General features: G+C 31.7%; 1 protein-coding gene and 1 pseudogene across 2 annotated transcripts in view; one reads left to right on the top strand and one right to left on the bottom strand.

The window, feature by feature from the left end:
• Positions 1-19,467, top strand: part of INTS6 (integrator complex subunit 6) — an 82,987-nt gene that overhangs the window by 49,144 nt on the left and 14,376 nt on the right. For both annotated transcript variants that reach the window (XM_039839408.1, XM_039839409.1), the window contains 8 exons: positions 1,840-2,023; positions 7,583-7,708; positions 9,110-9,264; positions 13,445-13,597; positions 13,727-13,859; positions 14,745-14,839; positions 18,029-18,139; positions 19,083-19,298. In XM_039839408.1, coding sequence (XP_039695342.1) covers positions 1,840-2,023; positions 7,583-7,708; positions 9,110-9,264; positions 13,445-13,597; positions 13,727-13,859; positions 14,745-14,839; positions 18,029-18,139; positions 19,083-19,298 — 1,173 coding nt within the window. The remainder of the gene's footprint in view (positions 1-1,839; positions 2,024-7,582; positions 7,709-9,109; positions 9,265-13,444; positions 13,598-13,726; positions 13,860-14,744; positions 14,840-18,028; positions 18,140-19,082; positions 19,299-19,467) is intronic.
• LOC120583876 (cytochrome c oxidase subunit 6B1-like) lies at positions 12,394-12,761 on the bottom strand (annotated as a pseudogene).

Here is a 19,467-nt window from a genome sequence, read left to right as displayed (position 1 = left end):
AAGAAAATGACTGAGCACCTGGTAGTTGTGCTTCCCTAGTACAAAGGTAGTCTGGAGTAAAAGGAGATGATGGAAACAGTGCTTTGTTACTTATCTTCTGGCAGAGTATGGAAATAGTAGCAAAGGGCTTGGAGTCCTGAGCCGTTTTGCAAATGTCACAGAGCCTTTGAGGTTAGGGAACCTTCCTTAGAGAACATCTTGGCCCAGATTTCTTCCAACATTCCTTCCTTATTCTGAATTCTGCCTTATGTAGAATCAGTACCAGAGGATGAGCTCATGACTCCTGGCCATGGTCACAAAATCTTGGCTAATCTTGATAAAGGAATCATTTTCTCTTGTCATGAATCTTTTGGAGAGAGGTGCCAGTTTATCAGAGCTTTACTAGGAACCCTCTTAGAATAGAATCTGACTTTTTTTAATTGATATAAATCAGTGAAGAAACTTGAGTCTTAAATCAGTATAGAATAGCTTCAATCCCTAATTTATTAAGTTCAGAAATATTTGTAGTAAGAACTAGACTGTAAGCAATACAAGTATGTATTGCTTTATGACAAGAGTAGTATAAACTCTGGCAATTTGGAAGTGATCATTTTAAAGTGTATTCTATACTGTAAAGAAAACTCCAATATTTGTATAAATAAGTTCCTGAGTATGCTGATGCTGGGCTTTATTTTTATTTAAAGAAATTTTAGGTGATATGGATTTTTGTTTTCCTAAGCATGATACCATCATCACACTTAAAATATTGTTAATAATTCTGGTAACATATTTTAGAACTTTCTGATTGTCTCAAAAATCTTTGCTTTTGATTGTTTTGTCTTTTATTCTATAACAGTTTAATCAACCCTCCCCACTCTGCTTTTTCATGCAGTTGATTTATTAGAGAAGCCAGGTCATCTATTCTGTAGAATGTCTCACATTCTGGATCTGACTGATTGCTCCCTTGTGGTGGTCGTTAACTTGATCCTATATCCCCTGTAAATTGGTAGTTAGGGTTAAAGGCTTGATTAGTTTCAGGTTTAACCTTTCCTTTCCTTTCGATGTTATACTTTCTATTGCATTACATCCTGAGACATATTGTTTGGTTGTTCCCATTTTATTATGCTGAGATTGATGTACAAAGGATCTATTGATACAAAGGTGCCCATTAGAATCACTTTAAATTTCTGGAGATTCTTAAGAGTCTTAGATTCTCATTTAGCTGGTCTGATGGGGATGGAGAGAGATATTATGTAAAAAACATACAAGAAAAAACCCCACACCTTCTATTTTCACTCAGATATGGTAAGAATTATTACTTTTAATACATTTAATATAAAATTAGTGACAAAATCTACTTTTATGCCAGTGCTTTAGGAATGTATGTTTTCTATAAAATGAAGCATATTTAAAATTATTAGCTGTGGAGATGTTTGAGGCTGCTGTTGTGTAATAGAAGAGGTACAGACTTGTACCCAGGAGTCCAAATTATTTATTCTCTTTGAGACCCATTTTTAAAAAAATCTAGAAAATAGGAATAATTACCATAGAGTTGTTTTAATGATTAAATGAAATGGTTTATTTGGAAGCTGTTTATCATCTGATGGTTGGTTGCCTTGAAATCTGAAAAGCATTATAGTAATAGATTTTTTTCAATTGAATTCTTTGGAGAAGAGCTTAAGAAAATTGAAATAACACTCTCTCATGTGCTATTTTAGTTATATCTGCTTAAGCGTTTGTTTTAGAGCTTTTTTTTTTTTTGACACATGATACGGTTTTAATAGAAGTGTAATTAATGAGGCCTTTTGGGAGAAATGACATGTGGAAATCTTACTGTTTTTTACTCCCTCTTACTTTCAGCTCCATTTACCTCTTAATTCTCCTTTGCCTGGGAGCGAATTGACCAAGGAACCTTTTCGTTGGGATCAGAGACTCTTTGCATTAGTGTTGCGGTTGCCTGGCACCATGTCAGTAGAATCAGAACAGTTGACAGGTGTGCCTTTAGATGACTCTGCAATCACACCGATGTGTGAAGTGACAGGCGGTAAGTTTTTCCTGGCAGTCTTTCAGTGACTTAAAGCAGAATTTATCTGAATGTCTTAAAATGTACTTTTCAAAGACTCTGTGTTTGTTTTGTTTAACAAGTTATTATGTTAGTAAGTTGTAGACATATATGGTTTTAAAACTACATTGTTGAAGATCTGTGATTTGATTTGACTAGGATGTGAATACTATTGGATACAATAATGAATGGTAAATTTTTTTCTACCCATACAGAAAATGCTGGTATATGAAGTTGTTAAACTTATTTTCTTATCTACAAAGATTGCAAATGCTTTATAAATGCCAAAGAATTATTTTCTGTGAAAATATCTTGGGAATCATCTCATTATCCATTATCTATGTAATGATTAATGCCTGGTTAAGTGCATTTTTTTTTTTCAGAGGCAAAGAGGAAGCTAGATAGGTTAGAGGAAACACCAGCTAGTCCATGTAGTCACTGTAGTAAGTCAACATTAATGATACTCTTGAAACAGAATATGTGATAGACTCTGAACTTCTTTAATGTGGAATTAGTTAACAGGTAGATTAATTCTCATGACTATGTGTTGAGTGCCTACTGTGTACCAAGCGCTGTTCCATACTTTAGGACTTCAGTAGTGAATATGACAGATATGGTGTTCTTGCTTTCATGGAGCATTTTAGTTCTCAGCGAAGGAATTTGACCCTAAAATGTCCAAGTCTGACATACCACTATTTCACCTGTGTCAGGGGCCTGTGACAGTCTCTAGATAACAGTCAGTGCTCTACTGAGATTCCATAATAGCCAGCTATATAAGTTAAAGTAAAATATAAGGTCTAATGAATATTTTAGGTGCCTTTCTTCTAAAATTTCATAAGTTTTAGAAATCTGCAAAATTCACAGACAAAAGAGGTACTCTACACAGGTGTGTGAAGTAGGTATATTAGGAAATTGTTACTTAATTATTAAATGTTCCCATTTTATAGAAGTACTTTTAGGTGAACTCTTGTAATGCCTTCACAACTTAATTTTACAAAAGAAAAAAGGTCATATACCTAAAATTTTAAAGGGAAAACCTATCAATCATCTAAATTTGATAATTCATTGCTAACAATTCTCTGTGCCTGGATAATATTTATCAGTGACAGTCCTAATTGTTTCTGTGGGTGAATGCAAATTTGTATTCAGGAAATTTTAGTTTTCAGCCTTGAACTGCCCCACTTGCTAAAATTCTTTTTTTTTTTTTTTTTTAAACTAAGATTTTCAACTTAACAGCTTGAAGAAGGGGTTCGAGGCTGTAATCTAAACATTCTCACATTGGAATTTCCTTACTATAAATTACTTAGTTTGAATTTAGAATTATGAGACTACATGTACTATAATTTTTGTCTTCTCTGGGATTAAGAATATTCAGAGTATGAAATGGAGTGAGTGGTAGAATCAAAGAGTCTGAAAAAGAACCTGAGACATCATATAGTAGTTAATGTCCTTGCCTTTGGGCAGTAATATACTAAAGTTATCTTGTTTATTCTTTAAAAGGAACATCTCCAGAGGAGAAGATTCCGAAGTCACCCTTGGTAATATCTTTTAATGACCCAGAAACCTTAGTCAGTTAAGAAATTAGGAAGCTTTTCCCAGTTGTACATCCTGAATCTTTCCTGATGTACTCTTTTATTTGCCTCTTTTCATGCTCTTGCTAGCAATGCTGGGAAGCTGCTCAAATAGCCACTCACCTTTTCATATATCTGATTAATATGTTTTCTTATTTATTTTAAAAGAATGTTCACTGAAGAAAATTTTGAGGATACACCACCAAAAAAGTAGAACAGAAAAGCTAATGTCCATTGGTATGGCACTATGTACTATATAATGACTGCTAATAATTCCTGTGCATTTTTTAAAATTAATAGTTAGCGTAATGTGTGTACATTTATATTTCCCATTGTTCACTTAGGAAAAATTGGAAAGAAATTTTGCTAAAATAATTGATTAATATTTTGTTATATTTTTATGTATGCTTAAAAAAATTATACAATCGTCATTGTAAGCATTTCTCTTTTACTATAAGGTAATTAATGAGTACCCACTCTATGCTAAATAACTTCTTGATGCTGGGAATACAGCAGGAACAATAGACAGAAAGCTTACATTTTGGGACTATGGTATAAAATCTTGTAAAGTGAATAAATAATGTTATTTTAGGGAGTGCTTCTTTGAAGAAAAACTAGTAGGGTGAGGGTGTATAGAGTAACCTAAAGCAGACAATGAGTATTATTGAGAAGTCTTGAGGGCGATGCTCTCTCTTTTTACTGTAAACCTAAAAGATATGCTTACCTCAGTTTGAATCACTTTGAAATATTGCTTATCCTTGGAGATTATTACACTCGTCTAAAGAAGTAAATAAAGAAAACAGTTGTTTTTTCACAAATTACATCTGCATATCTCTAACCTTGAAGTTAAAGTCACTAGTTTGAATAGGGATTAAATCAGCCTTGTTTGTGTCTTAAAAATATTAATTTTATTAAAATTATTGTTACAGCATGTTCATTGACCCTCTTATTTTCAAATGAGGTATAATTGACACACATTGTATTAGTGGACATAAAATGATTCTATATTTATATTTATTGTGAAATGATCACAATCAGTTTAACATAGGAACAGAAATCTGAATAATGGAGTAAACCATATGAAGCTCTAGGCAGAGGAAATCATAAGTGAAGGAACATGCTGTATTGGGAGCAACAGGAAGGCTGATATGGCCGGAGCTTACATAAGATAGAGAAGAGAGTAACAGGTAGGTTTAGTGAGGTAGGCAAGGACCAAATATTGAATAGCCTTTTAAGTCATAATAAATGTTTTTAATTTGCCTAGTGTGATGAGAAAACATTGAAAGATCAGCTGCTAGATGAAAATATACTGTAAAGTGGCAAGAATGGAAGCAGGGCCTAGTAAGTGATGACAGTACTTTGGCTGAAAGTGCTAGGTTTGGACATAGTCAGGAGATATGATGCAAAGGACAACCAAGGATGATGGCAATGAAGAAAGAAGGAATCCATGATGATTCCTAGATGATCCAATTGGCCTGAACAAGGGGAGGTGAATGGCTGTACTATGGACTGAAATGGGTACTTTGGGGAGAAGCAGGTGTGGGGGAAATAGAGGGATGATAATCAAATCAAAAAATGCCTAATAGATATGCTGGTGGAAGTATGAAGGATAAAAGCATTTTATAAAAATTTTAACGCTTCTAGATTAAATCAATTTAACTTTCTTATCCTCGGTTAAGGACTGTTGCTCAACTTAGAAATATTCTATTTGTCTCTTCTCTGTTATACTAAAAGGATAATTAGGAAGCTTCTGTGGGAAAGTTTGTTTTTTTTGTTTCACTTTACTGCCTTCATACTCATTATATTTAGTTTGACTTTTTTGTGGACTCTACATAATCACAACTGAACCAGCTTCTTGACTTGAAGGTGTGTACTTTTCTCACAAATATAATTGGTGATCCTAGAAACTTTATGTTTCAGTACAAAGTGTCGTACATTCCAAAGGGTGAGTTTTGACATAGAGAGTAAGAGAAACATTACATAGGCTATAGGCTCACTTTATAAAGATGGCAAAATTTGCTATTTCTCTTTAACTTTCAAAAGAACTAATGAATTTTTATTGTTTGCCAAATTATTCAAGTTTATTCACTTTCTCTCTAATTTTCATTAAACATTTTTATTAGTAATTTTATTTCATACTAAGATCATAACTCATTTACTTATAATTTTCCTAATTAATTGATGATAACATAGGTTTACTCTTAAAACTTTTTGTTTTTTATGACATTTTGGGAATCTGCCTAAGTTGAATGAAATGAGACACTCAACCTTTATATAATCTCCTAAATACTTTGTGTGTTAAGATGGTCAGCCTTTTTATGTATTGTTTTATAGTGTGTGTTAAAATTAACTCAGAGAAAATATTTTAATTTACTGATTCTTTTAAATAGCTGAGACTTCATATAGACATTCTTTTTCATAGATTGATTTCAGATTAACATCATGATACCCTATTGTAAGGGTTTGAATTTTGTCTGCACTGTTGTAGTAACTTGGATAAATTAGTTAATCTTTACATTACTTTAGTTTTCTCATTTGTAAAATGGGGAAAGTAACTCAGACATTGTTGCTAGGATTAAATTAATATGATAAAGTGATTAGAACAGTGCTGGGCATATAGGCACTCAGTAATTGATAGGCATTTTTATGATTACAGCTCTCATTATCGTACACAGGTAAGTGTTTGTTATATGATACTTGTTTTTCTAGGTAAAGCTGATTCTGAGGATTTGAACCACACTACTGCTTAATGTTCTCTTTTCTGAATAGCCTTTAGCAAATCACATATTAAGCATAAATTAATATGAGTAATTTGGTGCATCAAATATAATGATATATCTGTTTTTAGTTGAATTGTTGGATATGTAAAATTCCTTATTGAGCTCATTGCAAATTGTATTACATTGTAAGATGTTTGGTTAAAGATTGTTTTAGCTGTTAAGGTTTTCAGCATTGGTCTATATCAGCACATGTAATAGAAATATGACACATGTTAAATGTATAATTATAAATTTTATAGTAGTCACATTAAAAAGACAGGTGAAATTAATTTTAATAATATCTTAATTTAGTATATACAAATATTATTTTAACCTGAATTTGATATTTAAACAATATTGAGATATTTTACATTATTTTCATATTGCCTACACGATATTTTATATTTACTATACGTCTCAATATGGACAAGCCATATTTCAAGTTCTCAATAGCCATATGTGGCCAGTGACTATAGTATAAGACAACATAGGTCTAGATATATGGAAAAATCCCTGTTTAAGAAATCTTTTTATTAGTATTTTTTCATAATCACTAGCATTTTAATCTTCTGACCTAAAAATCCTATAGGTTATAAAATATACAAAAGGGAAATTCATTTAATAATAGGTGATTCCCAAGTATGTAAGCCAAATGAAATTCAGAAACGTACTTGCTACCATCTATATATAGTAAAGTACAAATGTTCAAAATAACAATAACTGCCACCAGACCAATTAAATACTTAGTGCTATGTGCTTAGCATTAATCTTAGTGATAATACTTTCGTTAAGCAGGAGTAAAATTCATCTTTACTATATATATACACAACATCCTAAAGATGAATTGTATTGGATAACAATTGGAGATAGTTTATGATGTATATATTTTTAAAATCACATTTTATATAATATATAATATACATATATAATTAAAACATGATTTTTTAATTGTGATTTGTTCAGAACAAGACTTCTATTTTCTATATACCCATAATTAGAAGAAAAAAATTTATAAATTCTTACAAAATGGAATTGTTGGTTTATTTAAAATAACTGTTTTTATTCATTCTTCCATAAGATAATGAAATAAGTCAAACTTTACCATTGAACCTTTGTTAATCAGTTCTGTCAGAAACCCCAGTATTGTTCTTTCTTGCTAAAGGTAGGAATTTCTGCAACTAACTAGTTCACTTTGTTTTTTTTTTCCTCAGGCCGCTCATATTCTGTATGTTCTCCAAGAATGCTTAATCAGTGTCTGGAGTCCTTGGTACAGAAAGTGCAAAGTGGGGTGGTAATAAACTTTGAAAAAGCAGGACCAGATCCTTCCCCTGTAGAAGGTATTATTGTACTTTCCTTATAGACATTCTAAATTTGCTGTATCAATTATTCAGCTAGAATTTAAAAATTACTATGATTTGGCCCTAAGATTGACAAGGCCAAATTATTAAGATGACAGAATAACTATTGGTAAAGAAGGAAGATTAAATAGGAAAGTCAAGGTAACCTGGTAGTGGTTCAGTAGCATCACTTTTTTATATTGATTATTCATAGCCTGAAATTTTATAAGAGCCAAAAACCTTTTTAAGCATTTACAGATGAGCAACCTTGTCATATTTCCTTTTTAGTATTGTAACATTGCCTCTTTCCTGTATATATGCTTCATGTCCCTTAATTCACAAGAATGAACTCTAGGTGTTTATTTAATTCCTTAGCTGTATATTTTCTAAGGAACGAACTGGTCAGAACCAAAAAAATGAGGGACCAGCTTTTGCCATTAAGCTTGATAATTTTAACACTAGCTAAGCCCCCACCTGGCTTTATTCTAATATTTTTTGATTATGATATTAGCCAGAGGGTATAAGGAGTAACACTAGAACTAATGGACAGCTAGCTATTATACCTGAATCCTCTACATTGTATGAGAGAGCTTATAACAAGAATTTGAAAGTTGTTAATGACACTTGGCAGAGGTGATTGATCCACTAGAGCAGGAGAAAAATCATAGAAATGAAAAAAATTGGTACCTTCAGAGGGGAAATATAGAGAAGGAGCAGAAGACGGTAAGATCATATAAATTATATCACTGTTTCTGGCTTAAAAAACAATCTTTTTCTTTTAATTGAATTGTTAGGCATGAAATATATTTATTTTTAGATTACTTTAGTGCTTGGGTTAGGGTTAGGTACTAAGTTAATGTTTGCTTGAAGAGAGTTACTATTTTAATAGAATTATTTTAGATTAATTACTTCAGATCTGGATTTGCATATATATATATATTTTTTTTAGTTAGGATTTAGTTAAAATGATTTCTCATTTAGTAATACTAACCTAGTTTTTACTAAGCCAAACGCGATGATAAAGAAATTAAGTGTTAAAAAAACACCCAAAAACAAGATTGAATGTTTGTCTATATCATCTGGTGGAGGAAACATGTTATTTATTAAATAAGGATTTATTATATGTTTCACATATTCCGATTGGGCAGGCAAAGGATACTATGAGACCTTTCAGCTGTTGAACTCATAGTTGACATTTGCAGACTCCAGACTTTAGAATTTTGATCTAATCTAAATGTTAAACAGTCATGATAGTATTCTACCATGTAAGGAAAATAGGAAAATTCAGAATTGAACAAGTATTAGGACATTTTTATTAATTAACTAATAATGGATATGATTTAACTTTTTATGCTTTATTCCCTTAATGATGTATGCTTTGTCTTAATTTCTTTGTTATAGATGGGCAACCAGATATATCAAGGCCTTTTGGATCTCAGCCTTGGCATAGCTGTCACAAACTCATATATGTCAGACCAAATCCTAAAACCGGGGTTCCTATAGGACATTGGCCTGTTCCAGAATCTTTTTGGCCAGATCAGAATTCTCCAACACTAGTAAGTACCAGAGAGACTGTGACTTTATAATAGTAACCATTTAGCTGCATTTCATATTACTTTTAAGTACTGTCTGTTAAAGGTGTGGCTAGTTAGTGGGAATTAGATGTTGAAAGTGCCGTGATAAGCTACTAGTTGCGTTTAGTGTTCTGTATTGTTCATTATGTAGTAATAGAAAAAAGGCATCTGTTTCTTTTAGAATCTAATACTCTTTATGTTTTTATTATTGACATCTGGGTATAGCATCTAATGAGTTTCTCTTTGGACTCAACACAATGTAACGTGAAGATTTATTTATGGGACTCAATTTAGAGTTTAAATGAAGGCTTAGAAAATTCTGATTGTGTGCAGTCTTTTAGGACTTAGTCTTACAAATATATGTTAACTGTATGGTTTTAGTTATATTCAATGTTTTCAGTCTGGAGGTTTAAGGTAGAAAAGATACTCTGGTCTTATTTACATGAATTATTTTTAGAAACAGGCTTGTTGAATGATCATGGAGAATTGTCAGTATTTGCTATATGGTTCTTATAGGGTAAATTTATACAAATGAATACCTATTTGATATTGTTAATGGATTTTTTTCTTTTCAGATTAATATTTTTTCTAGTATCTGAGGCCATCATGGGATATTTTGTGGGAGAGCATGACAGTGGTTCTTTTCATATTACCCTTAGAAGATAAGAATTATATTTCAAACAATGATCATTAAGCAGTCTTTAATGTTTCATGAGGCTATCATTTATGAATTAAAATGAACCCTATTTGAAACCTTTTCTACTTTAAACCTCTTATCAACTCTTCAGGATAATATTTACTTTTACTCTATAGAGTGATACTTTATTCATTTGGGTTTAATGAAATTAAGGTTTTATAAATTTCAGTGAGGTATCTTTTTTTATTCCTTTTTTTTTCTGATTGAACGATCATAGTTTTTTAGTCTGGTCTTACAGAGAAGCTCTCAATTTCTTCATTTTACACTCTCTTCTGTAGGCTTTTCAACTCTTATAGGTATCATATGTGTATGAAATAGTGTCTTGGTTATTCATTTATACAGCAGTAAAGATGGTTGAATCCTAATAGAAATTCAAAACCAATATCAGAAGCATCATCTATTAATATTACTCTAGTGGTCTATTGGAAATCATTTTAAGCCATAGAGGATTTTGAAGTGCGGATAAGATTTCAGTGGGGAGAGGGAACAGTATGGAAGTAAAAAAGGAGGTATATTTAGAGGAATATCAAGTAGCTGAGTATAGGTAGGTCGTAGCACATATGTAGAACATTGAGATTACTATTAAATGAACCAAATTGTTCATAATTTTAAATGCAAAGTTAAGGTATTTAAGCTTTTATTGGGGCTCAAAGAATAACTGAAAACATAATTACACAGTGCTGTTTTAGAAAAATTAATCTGGTGGTGGTTATTTGCAGCAAAATTAGGTGAGTTGAAAGGTAAGCAGGTTTCCTATTGGGCTATCGCTATGGTTCACATAAGAGATAGTAAGAGTTTGGATTAAGATTATGGAAGAAAGAATCATAAGAAATAGATAATATTGGAAAGAACTGGCAAAATTTTGTAACTGAAAGATATTAGGGGAAATAAAATTTTTATGAATAATAGTATTTCTAATGAAGAGTATTGAAATTGAAATTAAATGTGATTTAGTAGAGACTTACTCTGAATTAGAATCATGGCTCTTCCAATTATTAGCTATGTATCTTTGATTAATTATCTTCTCTAAGCCTTAATTTCCCATCTGTTAAGTGAAAATAGTAGCTCCTGTCTCAGGATTGTTTTGGGGATTAAACAAAATAATAAATGCAAAATGTTCTTTCTCAAATTCTAGAAGATTTCCTCTCCCTCCCTTTTCTTCTTGGACCTCTATATTTTCATTTAAAAAAAAGTGAATTTCATGGACTGATTCAATAAGCTATGTGTTAGGTACAGGAGCACTAGATAAGTAAAATATAGTGCTTAGCCTCTTGAACCTTACCATTCCATAGGAAAGTAGGACATGTAAACATAATAGAGTAGTACAGTGCACTGACTATAGTAGAGGAGCACAGTGAATCCAGAGGGAGGTGGTGTCTAATTGCCTGGTATGTGTTTGGGGAGGAAAGGATGTCACGGAAAAAAAATCTCTTAGTAGTTAGGTATTTGCCAGTTCAGACTTGTAAACTTTGTTTACAATATGCAGATAAGAAAATAATAAAACAGTCAGGGATAACACGTGACACAGAAGCTTGAACGATGATGATTTATTTGTGCAAGTGCAAGCAGTTTGGCAGGGCTAGAGCAGACAGTGTACATGGTATGATGATTGGAAGGCAGATCATCAAGGATCTTTGTATATGAGTCAGCTCTATTTTTAGGTGACTGGCTATTGTTTTTTACCAAATAATTTCAGATAGAATAATTACATGATCATGTTTAAATTTCAGGGCCATGGGATGAATTAGCAGGGGCTGACTTATTGGAGAGACTAATTTAAAAATAAGCATTTGTGCTAGTCTAGTCTGAGAAATGATGAAGGCATGAAGTAGAGTAATAAGTAATAGAAGATAAATTTTAGATGAGAATTTAGTACTGACAGAATAAGTACTGAGCACCTGCCATGTTTAAGTGTTCAGCTAAGTGGCTTAGAATTGTGGAATCATTTTATCTAGGTCTTTGTGAAAGTTAAATATGGAGTATAAGGGGGAGATAGTAAGGATAATACCTAGATTTTTAGAACAGGTTTTATGGTTTGGGGAGAAATAAGGAATTAGATAATAATGTGTCTGAGGGACCTAAAAGAGATTTAGGTTATGTCCAATAGACAGTTGGGTACATAAGAGAAATGAAAGGGATCTGGTTCCCATACAGTAGATTTGGGAACCACCAGTGTATAGGTAGTAACTGAGGCTAACAGAGCCCTTTATAACTGTGAAATTTCAAATTATTATCTTATAGCTCATATCTTCTTCACCAGTCTTCAATTGACGAAAATTTATTTTTCACTTTTCCAACGAGTATCTATTAATAGGGCATGATTCAGGATCCCAGGGTAGGGATCACCACGTACCCAGGGCTCCCTCCACCACCCTGGGAGGACGGAGGACAGAGGAGAGATAGATGGAGCTGGTTCAGATCTTCCCAGGAAACATGCCTTCTGCCTGGAGGTTGTCCCAGGCTGACACCCAGGATGGGGGGCAGAGGGCTTTGTACATGTGCTGGTACTATTTGCACATGGAAACATCACCTCCGTTAGTGGGTGTTGCCTTCTCACAATGGTGGAATTTGAAGTAGTTTTAAGTGAGCAATTCCTGGTCTGGTTCTGGGTGGGGAAGCGTCTGTCAAAAGAAACAGTTTAGTAGTTCTCCATTTTGGTCTTGATGTCTTCTGCCATTGTGTTGACTTTTAAAAATGCCCCTGAAGCAGTGTGAAGCTCAGTGTGACCCTCAACAAAGATTTTTAGGAAGACTATTAAGGGGGAAATAGAGTAACATGTACTCCCTCCTTTTTCCTTTGAAGTATTATGTTTTTGGTATCTCTAGAAGTAGGATGTATAAACCACAAGGATAACTAAAACAGTCTACCAGAATAGGGAAGGAATACATTAGAACTTCCATTTATGTTTATTTTATTCTATTTTTAATATTATTTTGATATATACTTTATGTACTTATACACACATATACATACTTAATAATTTACAAATAATTTATATATAAATATATATAATGTCCTAACAATATTGAATATTCAAAACCTTCTACCAATCAAGTTGGAAGATACGACTCTATACAATTAAAATTACTACAAGTAAGGACTTAGGAAGGTTTTTATATGTTCCTTGTTTCTTAGATGTAAGAATTAATGAGTACTTACTTAATTGATGAGTACTTATTTAATTCCAAAATTTTGCATTCACCTTCTCTGAGAAAATTTGATTTTAAGCCTAAAAATATTTTCATTCTGTATAGATTTTGAAATGTTTTGTCTTGTTGTGAATATTATATAATTTATGCTTTACATTTCCAACTGTTTTCTTTCAGCTTAATGATGCTTTCAGTAATATCTTAAACTCTTGCTAGCAAAATTGAGGAACTGGGTATATTTTTGAGTGAGGGATACTGAAAATGAGTGTTTTTCTGGTATTTTATATAAATAGTAATAATGAGAATTTCCTTTTAGCCACCTCGTACATCTCATCCTGTAGTGAAGTTTTCCTGTACAGATTGTGAACCAATGGTTATTGACAAATTGCCTTTTGACAAATATGAATTGGAACCTTCACCACTGACTCAGTTTATCCTGGAAAGGAAATCTCCTCAAACATGTTGGCAGGTGAGCTGAACAACTATAGTAACTTAAAATTTTAAGTTAGATGTTTCTTAAAAAGTTAAATTGAATCAATGGTTTATTAAATTTATTAAGTTTATTAAATATGAAGTTTTAACCATAACTTTCTAACAGGTATATGTGAGCAATAGTGCGAAATATAGTGAACTTGGTCATCCGTTTGGTTACTTGAAAGCCAGTACAGCACTGAACTGTGTCAACTTATTTGTGATGCCTTATAATTACCCAGTTCTCCTTCCCCTTTTAGGTAAGTCATTCTTGTCACATTCTCTGTGACTCAGCATACTTACCAGTTTTTCTAAAAACAACTTTGGGAACATGTCTTTGTAAGTTTTCTTGTCTGCTGAAAATTGATGAAACTTTTTTAATATTCTAAAATACCAGACTTATTGAAGGCTGTTTTATTGTGCCCTATTCATGTTTGTGGTAAACCAAAAGGCAGTATCAAAACACCTTTGAGTGGACAACTAGCGAGGGTATTATATTTAAAATTTTTAAATATTCAGTTTTTTTTCAAGTTAGATTTCTTACATAGGATTGGTAAATAAGATTTTGTGAAGCATATTTATAAGATCTGAAGGTATTTTCTAAGAATTTATACTTTATTTTTCATTTGGCAAATATTTTTTTAAATGAATAAATTTGTTCCAAAATAATATGATAAAAGCCTAAAGTTTCTAGGAACCATCTGGCTATCATATTTTAGGAATATGGTTGAAGAAGACTAATTTTCTTCCATGGAGTCACATCAGATTTAAAAGTTGAAGTCAAAAAATTAGTAGGTATATCTTATAGAAAACGCTGTGCATACTTTATTTCTGTCCTCCAACCTGTTTCATGTCTGGGTCTAGATAGGCTGTAGATTTTTTTTCTGTATTTTCTGTTTCTACCTTTATTCTTACATGTAGTTCTATATCATAATTGGTATCTTTTCATTTTTAAAATGGTATTATTAATCATTAAATGCCAGAACCAAAAATTTTACTTCTTTTATTTTTGTTACAAGTTTGTTTCATGTTGCTTTTCCTCTTACAAATAAGACTGCAGACTTTAAAAATGAAACTTATTTGACTTGATTTTTATCTGTGAAAACAATGAGTGATGATAGTATGTTCATGTTATACATTTATAGATGACTTGTTTAAAGTACATAAAGCAAAACCAACATTGAAATGGAGACAGTCATTTGAAAGTTATTTGAAGACAATGCCTCCCTACTATCTTGGGGTAAGGATATTATTGTTAAAAATAAACTTGTTATAAGGTTTTATGTAATACTATATGTAATTACAGTATAATTTTACTGTATTGCTATTATAGATTAAATGTCATGAAAATTGAGTGTACAGATGACTAATATAGATGTAATGGGAAAGAAATGTTTCGGTGATTTGCAAAATAATCATGATAGTGAACACCTGTCCCTTGATTTACGCGGATTATCTGTTCCATGTGTTTTTTTTACACGGAAGAAAACCGTGTAAAGAGTCTACCAGTACAAAAAAAATACTAAAGAAATAGGCCAACATAAGTTATAAAAGTATTTACGTCACATATTTTCACACAAAAATAATTCTAATGAAAATTCAGAAAAAGCAAAATAAATTTTATTCACTCTAGGTGTCTCTACTGTAATCCAAAGCAATCAGCCTCTCTTTAATTGGCACAAAGTCACTATCTTCACTTGAAATATTTGGAAGTTCTACTTCGGTTTCACTATTTATGTTTATGTTTTTGGATGATCTTTTTAAAACCCCATCTTTTGCTAAGTTTCATAAATTTTTTGATATACACCGCAACATTTTAAAAAAATCTTGTCGAGATTTTAAGGCTCATTGGATGTTTGGATCGATATCTAGAATTGCTATTTCTAGTTTTGTGGCCAATTGAAGAACTTTGTAAATATTTTCTGCAGTGAATGAAACTGGTTCAAGGTCACTACCATATTCATCAGCAGGATGGGCTTCAGATATTAAGTGAATTAATGTGATCAACCAGTAATTCGTTAATATCATCTATATTCAAATTGTCACAGCCTTCTTCTTGAAATTTATTTAATAAACTAATAATGCCAGTTAATCCCTCTTCAGTTGTTGGAACCATATTTCCTAGTACAACCTCTTATGGCCATATTGCTCTCCAGCAAGCATTTAAAGTTGATGGCTTTCTATCACTAAAAAGCTAAAAGCAGTATTCTTGATACAACTTAAAATTGTGTTTTTATTCCATGCTTCTTCTGTAACTGTAAGTGATTCATTATCTTCAAGCTTATTAAAAATATTAAGACTCTATTTAATAATCTTACAAAGGTGGAAATAATGCCTTGATCTAAAGGTTGAATCAAGGTAGTTGTATTTGGTGGCAAATATACAGCTTTTATATTTGGATGTTCTAGATTGTGTAGATGACCAGGTACATTATCTAAAAGTATTTTAAAAGGAAGATATTTTCTTTCATCTAATTTTTAGCTTCTACAGCAAAACATTTGTAAAACCAATCCTGAAAAGTATCAGTAGTCACCCATGCTTTTTTATTTGCCATCCAATGAACGAGAAGATCATTAATAATAATTGTATGTTAGTATTAGTTCTTTGTACGTTGCTGCGTTAAGCCGTTGTTTTTTTTAGAAAGAATAATCACCGATAATGGAAATGAAAACTGCGTAAAATGAGGCTGTGTAAATGGAAACCACATATAAAAATTCTGTGTAAATGGGAATATGTATTGCGTATAAAAAAAAAACTCGCGTTAAAAAAAAACACCATGTAAATTGAGGGATGGGTGTATGTAATACTTACCCTATGCTTGGTACTATCCTAAGCGCTTTACATGTATTTTAACCTCATTTAATTTATATAGTAGCCCTACGAGGTAGAAATGATCATTGTTCCTATTTTACAGATGAGGCAACTAAGGCACTAAAAGATGAAGTAATTTGTCTAAAGCTACATTGCTTATATATGGGAGACTGGAATTCAGTCTGAGGCAGCCTGACTTTAGAATTTAGGCTTTTAATTTCAATCGTTGTACTACCTTTTAAAATTGCAGTTTTAGAATTATTTCTCTGTAAGGATACGAAATGTTTTTTGTTGCGTTATTTTCTAAATCTCCAAAAATGTTTTTCAGTAGATCATAGAACCATATATATTTTTCTAACCATGAATTTTCTCATTACTTAAAGCCTAGTTTATCATAGTAGATAAAACCAAGAACATATATATACTAAGTACACTAATTTATGAAAAGTAACTTCTTACCAAAAAGACCTACACTGAAAAAACACTTTTAAACTTCTGCTTTTAATGTAGGAATATTACGGCATTTGACTATAATCTTTGTAAATGGTTCTTAATAAGAACATTAATTTCTTGAGTTGTGAAAATCATGTTTGTTATAGTTTTAAGAGAGAAGTTTTATGAGTGTCTAGCACATAGTGCCTGCCATGTAAGAGAATGAGAAAGAAGAAACACTGTGAATATGAACTGTTACATATGTTGACTCATTTACATTTACATTTCATAGGAACCTGGAGGACTTAGCCAAAGCTACATGAGTATTAAATACAAAGCTGGGATTTAATTCCGGTTTGACACAAGTGCTTTTACACTTTTTAATATGTCAGTGAATTATCATCCTTTTTCTGTCTTTGTCCCATTCACATATGCTATACACTTCCACTTGTGATATTTTTTTCACTGTACAAAGTGGTTCTCAATTGGTCTCTCCTTACAATTAAAAATTACTTCACTATACCACATCCATAGTAAATATTAGACATTTTTTTTCTCCTCTTTGTTTTTTCTTCAGAGTTGTTTCTGTTTTTTTTCAGCTCAGCTGATGATAATAGTAAATGCCTCCTGAATGCTTACTGTGTGCCAGATGCTTTTATAAGTGCTTTACATGTAGTAATTTAATCCCATGACAACCCTACGAGGTAGATACTATTATCATCATCTTTCCAGTGAGAAACTAAGGTACAGAGAGGTTATATAACTTGTTACAGGGTAACCAAGCTAGTGAGTGGTGGAGTCACAACCCACTGTTACCCAAGATAGAATCTTGTTTTCTTTGACTCCTTTTTAGTTACCCAGGTTCTATCAAATCTACTTCTGCAATGTGTCTTCTGCCACTTTCTTCCAAATTTAATAATATTTCCAATGATACTAAGGTCCAGGACTTCATTCTTTATTGATTGCCCTTGATGTTATTATTATAGCCTCTAATCCTTTTTAACTATTTCAAACTGTTTTTCATACCATTGACAAACATTTTACTGAAATGCAAATATGATTGATTATGTTACTCTCTTTTTGAAGAAAAGTCTTTTTGGAGAAATTTTCAAAACTGACTTAATGCATGTAGTCATAAATTTTTGACAGCCTTAGGATTGAGTGATGTTTTCTTTTTTACTTATAGCCTTTGAAGAAAGCTGTTAGAATGATGGGAGCACCTAACCTAATAGCAGACAGTATGGAATATGGACTTAGTTACAGTGTCATTTCATACCTCAAAAAATTGAGTCAACAGGTAATGTTAAGAAATGGAGCCATTAAGTATTTTGAATAGTTTTGGCTGAGATGGTTAACAAACCAGATGTTAGTGCTTGATAGTTTCAATGGAATTCTATTATATTAGTATATTACATTTTAAAACCACATACATTAACAGTTCTGTCTCAAGTACGTGGCATGCTGTGTCTTCGAATGTTAATTTCAGATAATTTCTAGTTTATGAAAATGGCTTTATCAGTGTAGTCCTAGACTTCCTGTGTGCCAACATTCTTTGTTTTGTGAAATTCATCTTACAAAGTTGTTTTACTTAGACAAAATAGCAGTTTTTTTTGAAATGTTTATAAAAGATATTGAATTTTGTCATTTTGGGCATGGATCACATTAACAAGTACTATGATAATTACAGTTTAATTGACTGCCAAGTTATTAATGTCATTTAAAATACATTATTTTACCAGTACTTCCGCCATCTTGATTTTAACTAGTAATTGAAGTGCAGGTTGTAAAGAGTCAAAATATTGCTATTAGATTCCACTGAAAAACTACATTATATGCCTTATTTATGAACATTTAGTTTTGTGCTAATAACAGTATTTTTAAGTGAATATTGTTGAGATGATTTTTTTCCTAGTTTTATATCACCTCTGAATTAGAAATACATATTTTCATTTAGGGTACCTTTACATTTCATGAGATAAGTGTAGTGGGTAATAATAAAATAAATTGAAGTTGTATTTGTTTTTCCTGCTCCAAAAGGCTAAAATTCTAATAATTTAACATCATAAGACATTGTTTAAATTATATTTAATTTACCAAGTAATTAACGTAAACTACACAACTTGAGTTTTTAATTTCTTATATACTTTTTTAATGTAATAATTTATATAAGACTAAAACTCTACTATTTAATTTACCAATTTAGATTACATCAAGATAATTCTTGTTTATTTTTACTTTAGGCCAAAATAGAATCTGATCGAGTCATTGGATCTGTAGGCAAAAAAGTAGTACAAGAAACAGGAATTAAAGTTCGAAGCCGATCACATGGTTTATCAATGGCATATAGGAAGGATTTTCAGCAACTGCTCCAAGGGATCTCAGAGGATATTCCTCACAGACTGCTGGACCTTAATATGAAAGAATACACTGGTTTCCAAGTTGCTTTGCTCAATAAGGTAATAGTACTGCTATAGTTTTATTCTGTTGTATTAATTGATACTCAGTTTGTCCAAACTATCATTGAATTGTTGAATTTTAGAAATAAAACAGACCCTGTACATGGTGAATGAATGAATGGATATATTGATGAAGAATATCCGAACCCATTTATTTTATAGATGAATA

Source organism: Pteropus medius, unplaced genomic scaffold (assembly GCF_902729225.1).
Source record: "Pteropus medius unplaced genomic scaffold, Ma_sr-lr_union100, whole genome shotgun sequence".
NCBI lineage: Eukaryota > Metazoa > Chordata > Mammalia > Chiroptera > Pteropodidae > Pteropus > Pteropus medius.
This window is presented reverse-complemented; position numbering and strand designations above follow the sequence as displayed.